The sequence below is a fragment of the Dipodomys spectabilis genome, unplaced genomic scaffold (assembly GCF_019054845.1).
Source record: "Dipodomys spectabilis isolate Male_0828 unplaced genomic scaffold, ASM1905484v1 ptg000075l, whole genome shotgun sequence".
In the NCBI taxonomy this organism is placed as follows: domain Eukaryota; kingdom Metazoa; phylum Chordata; class Mammalia; order Rodentia; family Heteromyidae; genus Dipodomys; species Dipodomys spectabilis.
The window spans coordinates 11,977,052-11,990,204 of record NW_024870752.1 but is presented as its reverse complement, the minus strand read 5'-3'; the positions used below and the strand labels follow the sequence as shown (position 1 = coordinate 11,990,204).

The 13,153-nt window shown below is 45.4% G+C and overlaps 1 protein-coding gene across 1 annotated transcript; it reads left to right on the top strand.

Annotated features, from left to right (window-relative positions):
* The first annotated feature begins 223 nt into the window (after positions 1–223).
* On the top strand, positions 224–2,101 carry LOC122110153 (proline-rich extensin-like protein EPR1). The gene has a single exon (XM_042682652.1). The coding sequence runs from the start codon at positions 224–226 to the stop codon at positions 2,099–2,101; it is 1,878 nt and encodes a 625-aa protein (XP_042538586.1).
* The last annotated feature ends 11,052 nt before the right edge of the window (positions 2,102–13,153 follow it).

Sequence of the window (13,153 nt, the reverse complement as noted above, 5' to 3'; positions counted from 1 at the left end):
TCTCTTAAATACCAAAACCAAAAAAGGAAGAAAGGAGAAGAAAAGGGGAAGGGAAAAGAGAGAGGGAGAAAGAGAGGGGGAGAGAGAGAGAAAAGAGAGAAAGAGGAGAGCAAGAGAGAGGAGAGAAAAGGAGAGAGGGAGGGAGAAGGAGGGGGAGGGGGGTATAGAAAAGCTTCAGGGATACCACTGAAGAAGATTCGAGACAAACAGAACCGTCAACAAGATGGTAGCAAACGGAGGCAAATTTCGCGGAAGATGGAGTTTCCACATCGCCCAGTGTTGGCTGCGTTTTGCTTCCGATGATTTCCAAGACCCAGGCTCGACTCTCCTTTCACCCCAAGCAGAAGCATGCCAGGCTTCGCGGTCCAGCCTCCGGGTCCCAGTGCAGTCCCGCAGTGCAGCCCCACGGCCCAGTCCTGCAGTGCAGTCCCGCAGTGCAGCCCCACAGTGCAGCCCCACAGTGCAGCCCCGCAGTGCAGCCCCACAGTGCAGCCCCACAGTGCAGCCCCACAGTGCAGCCCCGCAGTGCAGCCCCACAGTGCAGCCCCGCAGTGCAGCCCCACAGTGCAGTCCCACAGTGCAGCCCCACGGCCCAGTCCTGCAGTGCAGCCCCACAGTGCAGCCCCACAGTGCAGCCCCGCAGTGCAGCCCCACAGTGCAGCCCCGCAGTGCAGCCCCACAGTGCAGTCCCACAGTGCAGCCCCACGGCCCAGTCCTGCAGTGCAGCCCCGCGGTCCAGCCCCGTGGTCCAGCCCCACAGTGCAGCCCCACAGTGCAACCCCACGGCCCAGTCCCGCAGTGCAGCCCCGCGGTCCAGCCCCCAGTGCAGCCCCGCAGTGCAGCCCCCCAGTGCAGCCCCGCAGTGCAGCCCCGCAGTGCAGCCCCGCAGTGCAGCCCCCAGTGCAGCCCCGCAGTGCAGCCCCCAGTGCAGCCCCCAGTGCAGCCCCATAGTGCAGCCCCGCAGTGCAGTCCCGCAGTGCAGCCCCGCAGTGCAGTCCCACAGTGCAGTCCCGCAGCGCAGTCCCACAGTGCAGTCCCGCAGCGCAGCCCCACAGTGCAGCCCCACAGCGCAGTCCCACAGTGCAGCCCCGCAGTGCAGCGCCGCAGTGCAGCCCCGCAGTGCAGCGCCGCAGTGCAGTCCCACAGTGCAGCCCTGCAGTGCAGCCCCCAGTGCAGCCCCACAGTGCAGTCCCGCAGTGCAGCGCCGCAGTGCAGCGCCGCAGTGCAGTCCCGCAGTGCAGCCCCGCAGTGCAGCCCCGCAGTGCAGCCCCACAGTGCAGCCCTGCAGTGCAACCCCACGGCCCAGTCCCACAGTGCAGTCCCACAGTGCAGTCCCACAGTGCAGCCCCACAGTGCAGTCCCACAGTGCAGCCCCACAGTGCAGTCCCACAGTGCAGCCCCGCAGCGCAGCCCCACAGTGCAACCCCACGGCCCAGTCCCACAGTGCAGCCCCACAGTGCAGTCCCACAGTGCAGCCCCGCAGCGCAGCCCCACAGTGCAGCCCCACAGTGCAGTCCCACAGTGCAGCCCCACAGTGCAGTCCCACAGTGCAGCCCCGCAGTGCAGCCCCGCAGTGCAGCGCCGCAGTGCAGCGCCGCAGTGCAGTCCCACAGTGCAGCCCCGCAGTGCAGCCCCCAGTGCAGCCCCACAGTGCAGCCCCGCAGTGCAGCCCCGCAGTGCAACCCCACAGTGCAGCCCCGCAGTGCAGCCCCGCAGTGCAGTCCCACAGTGCAGCCCCACAGTGCAGTCCCGCAGTGCAGCCCCACAGTGCAGTCCCGCAGTGCAGCCCCATAGTGCAGCCCCGCAGTGCAACCCCACGGCCCAGTCCCGCAGTGCAGCCCCGCGGTCCAGTCCCACAGTGCAGCCCCACAGTGCAGCCCCCCAGTGCAGCCCCGCAGTGCAGTCCCGCAGTGCAGCCCCGCCGCTCCCTTCCTGTCCTCTTCCCGTGACCAGAGGCTGGGGTTCTCTCCAACAAGGAGCTGTTCCACGGTTTCCAGGAGTCTCGCCTCCGTCCCACGGAGTCCTACCTGCGCTCCCACGGCTGTTATTTTTAAGGCAAAACGAGAGTGTCCGCATTCTTATTTCTTATTGTAAAAAGTAGACAATGTACTTGAAAGTGAATGGAAAGCATGGAAGGAGACACGGGGCCTCCGCGTGGAGCAGGTCCCGAGGAGGAGGCCTGTGGCCAGCGGCGTCCTCGTGGAGGGAGGAGGGCTTCGCGGTTCAGAGTCGCTCCCTTGCCTCCTCCCTCCCACGAGGGCTGTGCAGGAGGGCTGGGCACCAGGGCTGGGCACGAGGGCTGTGCAGGAGGGCTGGGCACCAGGGCTGTGCAGGAGGGCTGGGCACCAGGGCTGTGCACAAGGGCTGGCAGGAAGCCTGGGCACCATGGCTATACACCAGGGCTGTGCAGGAAGGCTGGTGCACAACGGCTGGGCACAGTGGCTGAGCACAATGGCTGGGCACCGAGGCCTGGTGCAGAACGGTTGTCGCAGGTGTTACCCTGCGCTCTTCTCATCACAGCTTCCTCTGGGACTCTGGGCCTAGTGTCCTCATCTCAGGAAGAGTCTGGGTGAGCCACTGGAGTCACCCAGGAAATGTACCATCTCCACATCCCTGCGTTCTCCCCCACAAGGTCTCTCTGGTCACGAAAGGTCACACATTCACAGGCGTTGAAGACTGAGACAGAACTATCTTTGTGGAACTGAAAATGCTCTTCATCCAGATTCATATTTTGCCTACCCTAGTATTGTTACACTGGCTTCCTGTGATTAATTTTCCTATACATATTTTAAGTCTGTTTTAATCTTTCCTATGTCATAGGGTTACAAGTATTTCTTTTATTCGCAGGTCTTTAGAAATTACTATTCTTTTAGGAAATTCATCCTGACTTTCTTTCTCTGAATAGATAAATTTAATATGGTTTTCCAGACATATTAAATTTTTTTTTTTTTACAGTCACTGTATGGAGATGCCCTTTTCTCTTTAGATGAGGTTTCTCTATTATTATCTTGATTCTCCTAGGCTATTTTCTTCTCTTGGGGCTCCTGGAAAAGTTCAGAGTAGGGAAAGAAAGCTATAATTTTCAAACATTTTATTTTAATCCATCTTTTTCCTCCCCAAACTACTAAGTGTTTGACAGTTCTCTGGAAATGTGACTCATCTTCGGCACATCTGAATGTGCTGTTATTCAGGTATTAGCTCTGTCTTCTTGACTTTAGCTTTGATGCCTTAGATTGAAACTCCACAAGGATGTGAAAGCTATGTGTCTCTGAGAACAAGGCCAAAATGCTTAAATAAGACAAATCTCACGTATTTGAGTGGACTGTGGCATGTGATATATTTTAATGTGTCAGCCCCTAAATGTAGGGCATTATTGCAGGAACAGCTATTTGGCTCTGCCTACATAAAAAGTTACTTTGCAGTTGGATGTTTTCTTCTCTGACTCTCCAGAAGACACATTCTTAGTACTGGTATGACTAAGGAAGGATTTGTAGTCAACCCCAAGTTGGATGGGTTTTACCCAGCCTGGAGCCTCTGTTCTTCACCTCCATTGTGAAACTCTGAGTTACGTGACTCATATCCAGAAACCTCCACCTGGAAAGCAGATAATTTAATTTCAATACCCTACTGCACAAGAGATGTGCTCCTTTCCTGAGCCACCTCCATTTTAACATTGTAAGTACAAATTCAAGCCTTAAGTTGACTTTTAAATCAAATAGGAGGAAAAAAGAGCTACAAAACCATATTTATGCTATCTTTGGTATTTAATTTGTGTGCATACATGATTAATGGGTAATTATATTTCCACTTGAATGAGTATGTTGGGTCTGATCTATTAGATACTTCTTTGTTTTCACTTTTTGCCACATGGTATATACGTGAGGTGTTCATTGATAAACTATGTATATATGGCATCAGTGCAATGTCCATGGACTCATCTACAACTATTGTGCATTGGGTATTACTCAGGGTGCAGGAATGCTAAGCCCCAGCAGGGGAGGAGAATGACAAGTCATTGGGCAATTTCCTGACAATGTTAGACATGAATATTTACAGATATCTGTAAAGGCACCAGACCCAGCCCTGCCCCAGCAGGGTCCTGAAAAAGGACAGAGAAGGAAGAAAGGCAACCAATAGGCAAACAGTAATTTTAAAAACACTGCCTTTGGGATGGGTACCAGTGGCTCATGCCTGCAACCCTAGCTACTCAGGAGGCTGAGATTTGAGGGTCATGGTTTGAAACTAGCCCAGTCAGGAAAGTCTGTGAGACCCTTATGTCCACTTAACTACTCCAAAAAGCTGGAAGTAGAGGTGTGGCTCAGGGGATACAGTGTTAGCCTGGAGCACAAAGGCTCACGTACAGCATCTAGGCCCTGAGTTCGAGCCCCAAGACTGGTGCGCACACACACAGAAACATGATGTCTTTGGAAGTGATAAAGTGGAAACTGTGTTTAGGAGGCAGAAAAGGTAGAAAGCCTGGTAGAGGCTGTACTGCTCACGAGAAGTAAGGGGAGAAGCCGGGTGGAGCAGGGCAGACGTGGGAATGGAGCTCTGCAGAGGTGTTAGATGTGTAGCCCAAGGAGTGCTGAGATGGGCATGAATTGTGGCTGCAGTGTTTAACACCTGTAACACTGGGCAAGTGCCCTCATTTCTTCATGATTCGGATTCCTCTCTGCAAAATGGGGGTACAGACAGTGTGATTTTTAGGACTATGGTGAGGGCTGGGTATGCTAATATGTGTCCATAGCCTGACGTGGTACGTTGGACAGCCTCTGTGAGTATGATTATTTACTCCTATTTGTCGCTATATTTTTAGTATTACTCTACATTTAAGTATTATTATGTTTCAATAGTGTAGCAAGTACTCACATTAACCTAAGTGTTGGCCAGAAGGAGGGAGGATAATAAAGAAACACCAGGCATTCTATCACTTTTAACCATAACACAATGAATCTGCTAAGATACTAAAATTTTAGAAATTGTCTTTCCAAACTTAGAAATGGAAAAGTTAGGCCTTTTAGATTTTTAAATCATCCTACAGACTCACTATTAAATATATTGAAAACTTCAAGAGGTAATAGTCATTTTCTTGCACAAAGAGTTGAGTCCTTTCTCAATTCCTGATGTATTGGTTTATTTTGTAAGTATAAAAGTAGCTACATGGTATAAATGTTAATAGATACAGGATTTTAAAGTAAATGTAGTCAAATCCTGAAGCCCAGCATATGTGTTGGATGGAATCACACTAATCAAAACTTTACCTGATATACGTAGCTACTATGGGATGTAGTGTGTGTTGTCCTTCACACTGGGACATAAAAAGCCACGATGATGGAGATGTTCACACAAAGAGCAGGATGATTTGCCCTATTGTCAGTGCAGATCCAACCACTACCTTGGCGTTGTTGAAAAAGAAGGAGGTTTTCCCATCGAGTAGGCAGATCATTGTTCTGCTAATGCTTTCTCTCTTTTCTCCTCCATTAAAATAGGCAGGATATGTGTTCAGTGGCGTAATTCAGGTCAGGTGCAGAGTCACACTAAAAGATTAACTTCCAATCAAACTGGACAGAAACTGATAAAACTTTGTGCCTTCAAATCTGGTCCATGACAAAAAAGAGGCAGCCTACCTAACCTGCTTGCCTTGTCAGACAAAACAAAACAACCCACCCCGCCCTGGCCCCTAAAACAAAAAAGCCTCATCATATTTGAATTCACTTCAAGGACATACTTGAACAACTGACTGATAAACTGAGATTAATTCAGCCATTGAAAATTTTAATGCAAGTGTGGTAATGAAGAATTCAGTACTTTCCTCTCTCTCTCCCTCCCTCCCTCCCTCCCTCAGTCCCTTCCCCCCTTCCTCCCTCCTTCCTTCCCTCTCTTCCTTCCTTCCTTCCTTCTTTCCTTCCTTCCTTCCTTCCTTCCTTCCTTCCTTCCTTCCTTCCTTCCTTCCTTCCTTCCTTCCCCTCTTCCCTCCTTTCTTTCCTTTCTTTCTTTCTCTCATACACACATATGTTAAATATGGATTACTGATACATTTACAAAGAATTTCATGGTAAAATGCCACAGTATAGTAGTTCATAGTATGTTTCTAATTAAATGTCTTTCCAAATGGGACAAGAAGGATAGAGACATTGCAGCAGGGCCCATGCAAAAATGACAAATCTCGCAATGAATAGCCCAGCTTCACCCATCAGGAAATCCCCTATTATTTTTTAAGTGTATTCAATGGCTATAAAATCAGAACAGGTTATGAAATCTTTTAAAGCAAGTGAGAATCATCTGTGAGAGAGAGAACTAAGCATAGGTGCCCAGCAAGTTTGCACGCAAGCCAGCCTTGAAGATGTCTGGGAAGGGATGAGACGTAGAGAGAAAGGCCCAACATTATCAATACATCACTAAAAGAGAGAAATGGCTCTAGGGGTAATGAATATTATAAGTTTATTTTTGTGTTCCTCAATGAAATTATCATTGAGTGGAAAAACTAGGTGAATAGCAGGATGTTTTAACGAAACTAATAGAAAAAATTGGAATGAAAGGTGTAGATTGGATAAAAGCTGCTTGAAAAGTTGACATTGTAGGATCTAAAAACCTCAGGCCAAAAATGTACTGTCATGCATTTGTGTACAAAATTTTTAGTGTACAACTTTGTATGTGTGTGTGTGTATATGTGTGTGTGCACGCATACGCACTGTTCTTGGTGCTTGAACTCAGGGCCTGGGTACTGTGCTTGAGCATCTTTTGCTCAAGGGTAGCACTCTACCACTTGAGCCACAGCTCCGTTTCTGGTTTTTTTTTTTTGTTAATTGGAGATAAGAGTCTCACAGATGGACTTTCCTGCTGGGCTGGCTTCAAACTATGATCTTCGGATCTCGGCCTCCTGAGTATAGGTGTGAACCACTAGCACCTGGCAAATATACCAACTTTTTAAGGATTTAAAATAATGACTATCCTTTACAAGTAGAAATCTTCCCTGTGCCAGGCATCCATCTTTGAATCTCCACTAGAAATAACAAACAACATAAATTATAAGTCCTCTGGAAGGGTTTCCCTGAATTGTGCTTAAAACCAGTCTCCTAGAGTCTCACAGACTGAAGATCCTGACAACGGCTTAGGCTTCTGCTTTTAGCTGAAGGCTGAGTCCTTGGCCAGGCCCTGGGTCAGACCTCAACCAATCAAACCCAGTGGGTGAGCTCATGGTCTTTCTAGCTTTTATCCACGGCCATCTATTGATCTGCAGGTAGTGGTGCTGAGAAGTTTCTAGGCCAGAGGGTTTTGTGCAGTCCTCACTATTTCAATATGCTTCACTTATGGGCAGCGCCTTCTCAGCCTGGCTTTCTACATCCATGGGAGCTGGAATTGTTTGCCAGTCCTATGAGCTGGGTTCATATTAATTCACAAGTTGATCAATACCATTGATTTTCAAGTGGCCTTTGATATGAAACACACACATACACACACATTAGCTAAACATACTTACATCTGTGGTCCACAAAAGATGTTCTAAATTATCTGAACCAGGCAATTTTCTTATTATAGAATTGTCCTTGGGCCTAATTCATCCAGACAGATGACACAATACTGTATGATTACTACCCATTAAGATGCTTTTGAAGGTATAAACATTTACTTACCCATTCCACAGACTTTTACATAGCCAGCAGTAGACTAGGGAGAGTTCAAGAGGCCAGGGAGAAATAGATGGGCAACACAAAGTCTTGACACTTTTATTCTAATGGAAGAAGAAAAATAAACATGCAACTAATAATATAACTTCAGATAATTCCTAAAGTGAAGAAATTGGACAAGAGGGAAATGATTTAACTGGAGTTTGAGGGGAATGGATGTTAGATGCAGCCATGTAGAGAGAGAGTGAATGAGAAAGAGAGGAAAATGTTTCAGGGAGGTAAAAGAGGACCACAGAGCCTGAGTAAGTTCAGCGACAGCTTGAGAGTCTACCTTAATGCTTTAATGCTGATACACTTTTTTGAAGCAACGGATTATTGCTTAAAAATTCTTACAACAAGAAATGCTTCTTCTAAAGGTTTTCTAGTTTTAAGAGACCCTACAAAGTGAGCACACACACACACACACACACACACACACACACACACACACACACACGAGTGAAATTTCATTAGCAACAGAGGAGAGAGGCCAGAGTGAAGTATTTATCAAAAGACTGGTATTGAAAAGCCAGTCTTGTACAACACACTTAGCTTAAAGCTAAGTTTTGATAACGAGACAATCTCACCAATGTGATTTCCTCTGGTGGGTAATTTCTAGTCTCAATGATGCAAGTCAGTAGTTCCTAAAACTTCTAAGAAAAACAATAAATAAACCAAAAAAGCATCAAAATTCCATTTTAACATCATGTAGGTCAAAGAGCTTTTTTTTTTTTTTTTTTTCCAACAAGGGAGACTGACCCATGAAGAAGACAAGGCAGAGATTTTACTTAAATTCGTGGGTAGTGCACACACATACACCATGAAGTTTTCTTCTTCTAAATCCACAGTGATGTTAGCTGAGCTGTTCGACTTCTAAAGCTTCCACATTAGCAGCTGTCCATAATCCTAAGTTCCTTAGGATGTTCTGAAAAGAGACACATATCTTCAACTTTAGGTCCATTTTCAGAATTAAGAAACTTGAGTGCTATAAATTACGCTTTCTATGGAGGTGTGATTTTACTCTGAGGGCCACAGAAAGCCACTGGAGGCTTTTAAATGAGGGCACAGCATGATGTCATTCATATTTTAAGAGACTGTAGCTGCTGTCTGGAAAATGGTCACTAGCTGTCTAAGAGTAAAGGCAGAGAGACCTAGTAAGAGGCTGTGACAATTTTACTAGGGGACAGATGTGAAAATGATCCAATTCTGAAAATACTTTGGAAGTGGAACTGTAGAGATTTACCAATGATTGGATATGACAAAGGATACTCGATTTATGGCACTGAACAAAAAAGGCTTCTAAGAATGAGGTTGAAACAATTGGGTAGTTGCACATATAATTATATGAGATGCAACAGAATTCAGTTAGGTATCTGAAATTCAATGTGCTTAATGGCACATCATGACGAAGACAACAAATAGGTAATTAATTCTATGAGTTGAATAATTAAAGGATATTTCTGGAAATATCCATTCACTTTAGGATGGAGTGTGATTTTTCTTGAATTCCTGCTCCATTGCTCATGTGCCACTGTGTGCCTAGCATTTGTTTATGAAATTTTATTTCATAAGACTTAATTAAACTTATTTAAAGAAATCTGTCACACAGAAGTATCACAAAGTTCAAAAAGATTATAAACAAACAATAGAGTGAGAAATCTTAAAAAAGTAGGTATTTGTAGGAGGAGAGAGGCGAACAATGGAATGGGTAACGTTGGTCAGGATGCTTTGTACTCATAATCTGACCTCAGGGATTAAAACCCCTTTTTACAACTATTTAATAAGATAATAAAAAAAGAGAACAGAAGTAAAAGATATTTAATAAATAGGGAAGAAAAAGAAGCTATATACTTATTTATATCCTGTATGCTTTCTTATATTTATATGGTATGCTTACCCAATTGTATACAATACACACTTTCTGAACCTTGGCAAGAAAAGTCCTCAACTTGCCGACCTTCCTGATAATCTCTTGAGATCTGCCAGGCACTCAATGTTGTGATGGAAAGAATTATGGATAATGTAACAGGTGATTAAATACCAGAAAGGACAAAAAGAGTACTTCAAATGTTAACCAGGGTACCTGTCAGCCATCAAAGGGGAAACGATGCTTGTGACTTCCAGTAGTCAGAGCAAGATAAGCAAGGGTGGGCCTGGAGCAGAGAGGCAACAAAGCAATAATTGGTGCCATCTGTGTGACACTAAGCACCGCACAAACTCTTGGGTGCCCAAATATGAAGCAGAGAGAGAAGAATTTTATGGTGCCTCATAGGAGTGTTGATAAAATAAACCCCAAAATGCATATGGTTTGTTTTGTACCTGTGGAAAGAAAGAACCTAGTGGAAAGGTTTAATCTTTGCCACTGAAGTTGAAGCCACAGGACAGGCTTTTAGATTCATGGAGGGACTTTATAGCATGCCCATTGATTTTTTTCTGGGGAGGGGGAAATAAGAAGATAATAAAATTCCAGCTCTTATGACAGTTTAAAGCCCCTGTATCTAGACATGGGAGAGAAAACATGAGTAATAGCTACAAATTTATCCAGTTGAACAACCCTTCATTTAGAACAGCTCCCCCACCCCCTCAATATAATACAAATTGACATAAATCCCTAATCTCTTCAGCATCCATAGTAACAAATTAAATTTGAGGAGAAAAACAGAACGTGCAATTAAAACCAATGTTATATAACAATGTTCTCTAACAAATATCAACAACACTAACACCCAAAACACTAAGCTCTTTATTCTGTAAGCAAGTGCTTTCTGTTGCCTATAACTGGTCTGGGTTGGATATTTTTTTTATTGCTCTGCAAACCCAAAATATATTTCCCACAAAGCTAAGTGCCATTGGTGAGTTTGTTTCACTGATGTTAACAAGCTAGATTTTAAAATTAAAAAATATATATCTGAAAGCTTATTTAGATGTCATTCTAGAAGATGATTGGAATAGGTTTCCCTAGTTAACAACTTTAAAGAGTTTCCAGAAAATACAGAATCATCAGTATGTTCTCTCAGCATAGAAATGCTCAGAATTCACAGATCTGACCCTGGATGGAGAGCCACGATGAGAATCTGAGGTCTCCCAAGGCACGGTGGCTCACACCTGTCATCCTAGCTACTCAGGAGGCTGAGAGCTGAAGATAGTGGTTCAAAACTACCCCAGGCAGAAAAGTCCAAGAGACTTGTATCTCCAATGAGCCAGCAAAAAGCAATCTCCAGGTTCTCATGAGGTCTGGCCAGGCTTGACCCCTAAAGACATTCATCTTTTCCCTGAAACAACTACTTTTCCTTGTTGAGTGGTTAGCATGTGCCAACTCCTGGAATAGGTAGAGGAAAAGACACAGCCTTACAGGCAAAGCACATTAGGAATGCTTAGCTTTTATGTTTGGCCTATTACTATGGCTTATCATGTAGCTAGAACCAGGATCTGAAAATGCACACCCAGGGTCTCTAAGAAGATTACCATGTGGATCTCTTTACAGCTAAGTCCAATGAATTATTGTCTATTAGATAGAATTATTATCAAAAAAAGAAACTAAGTGTCCAAGTGTAGTATGTGTTTTAGAGTTAGGCTTCATAGGCGTGTGTGTGTGTGTGTGTGTGTGTGTGTTTGTGTGTGTGTGTGTGTGTGTGTGTGTGTGTGTGTGTGTGTTGGTACTGAGGCTTGATTCAGGACCTCTTACCATCACTTGGTTTTTTCATTCATAAGGCTGGCACTCTACTACTTGAGCCACACCTCTGGCTGTGTGCTGGCTCATTGGAGATAAAAGTCTCTTGGACTTTTCTGCCTGGGGTAGGTTTGAACCACTATCCTCAGCTCTCAGCCTCCTGAGTAGCTAGGATGACAGGTGTGAGCCGCCAGCGCCTGGTCACCTCCTGGGTTTTGTGTTGTGGCTTTTGCCCGCCCTTACACCTGTGTGACCTTTTTGAGTTCTTCAGCTCCCTCTGCCTCATTACCTCACCTGTAAAATGGGTATGTTAATAAACTCAGCATCATAGGGTGAAATGTTATTTGCCATGACTAATGTATAGTGCGTAGACCTTCACTATTTTTTCATGTGTGGAGTCTTGCTGCTCAACTAGAGTGTGAGTTTATTGTAGACATGTATGTGATCTTAAATGTTTTTCTTCTACAGCCTCTGGTGGGAGCATACATTTGATGGTAATACTTGGCATTGAAATGGCCCTTAACACTTCCTTTCCTGGAATAATATTACATGTGAAGTTTTAACACTTGTTTGATCTTCCTATAAGTTATGATGTATTAGGGAAATATTTGATTGAGAAAATAGAAGACTTCAGGATTACATCACTTGTCTAAGGCCATACCATTAGAAATACCTAGAGCTGCTGGGTGCTGATGGCTCACGCCTATAATCCTAGTTACTCAGGAGGCTGAGATCTGAGAATTGTGGTTCAAAGCCAACCCAGGCAAGAAAGTTCCTGAGACTCTTATCTCCAATAACCATCAGCAAACCAGAAGTAGTGCTGTGGCTTAAAGTGGTAAAGTAATATTCCTGAGCACAAAACCTCAGAGACAGGGGCTGGGAAGATGGCTCAGTGGTAGAGTGCTTGCCTTGCATGCCTGAGGCCCTGGGTTCGATTCCTCAGCACCACATAAGCAAAAAGAAAAAAACCGGAAGTGGTGCTGTGGCTCAAGTGGTAGAGCACTAGCCTTGAGCTGAAGAGCTGAGGGACAGCACCCAGGCCCAGAGTTCAGGCCCCACTACCAGACCCAAAAAACAAAAAAAAACAAAACAAACAAACAAACAAAAAAAACACCTCAGAGACAGTGCCCAAACCTAGAGTTCAAGCCCCAGGACTGACAAAAAAAAAAAAAAAAAAGTACCCAGACCTGAATTCTATACCAGGGTGATATTAGTTCAAGCCCCATGAATGTCACTGGATTGGTCTTTGATAGTCTCTATGTAAATATCTATGGACCATTTTAGTTGATTGGTGGGAAGACAAATGCTAGGCATCCGGGGAATTTTCCCTGGGGGGAATGTGAGGGACAGTGAAGACATGGACAAGCGTTTTCTGTGGTTCAGGAGACTCAGCCCTGCCCGTAGGAACTCACTCAGCTTTAGGCGCAGTGACCCTGGTACTCTGCTATGTGCAGAGTATAGACCACAGAGAGATAACTGAAGACGATGGCAGACACAGGCCCCCACCGGTTTGGATTCCTCCCTGCACACATGCATCGCTGGGGTCAGAGCACCAGGGCAAGGAGGAGATGGATTGTCGGTAGAATTCCTTCCACAGAAATGAGCACACCGGTCCTCAGTGCAACACCCTGTCTTGTTCTCATTCCTTGCCTCAAGAAAATTGGCCTAGGCTTAAGAATGTAATTCCCAAGCTCTCCAAGGTAAACAAAGAGAAAGAGGAAGCTTTAAGGCAGCTTACTAGAGAAACGTGCCAGCTGTCCATGGCTGTTTCTACTGGTCTGCAACTTAGTTATTCTCTGAAAGTAAGTTAGAGAAG

Excerpts from the sequence above, each read along its gene's own strand:
- LOC122110153 (XM_042682652.1), top strand. The coding sequence starts at position 224 with ATGGTAGCAAACGGAGGCAAATTTCGCGGAAGATGGAGTTTCCACATC.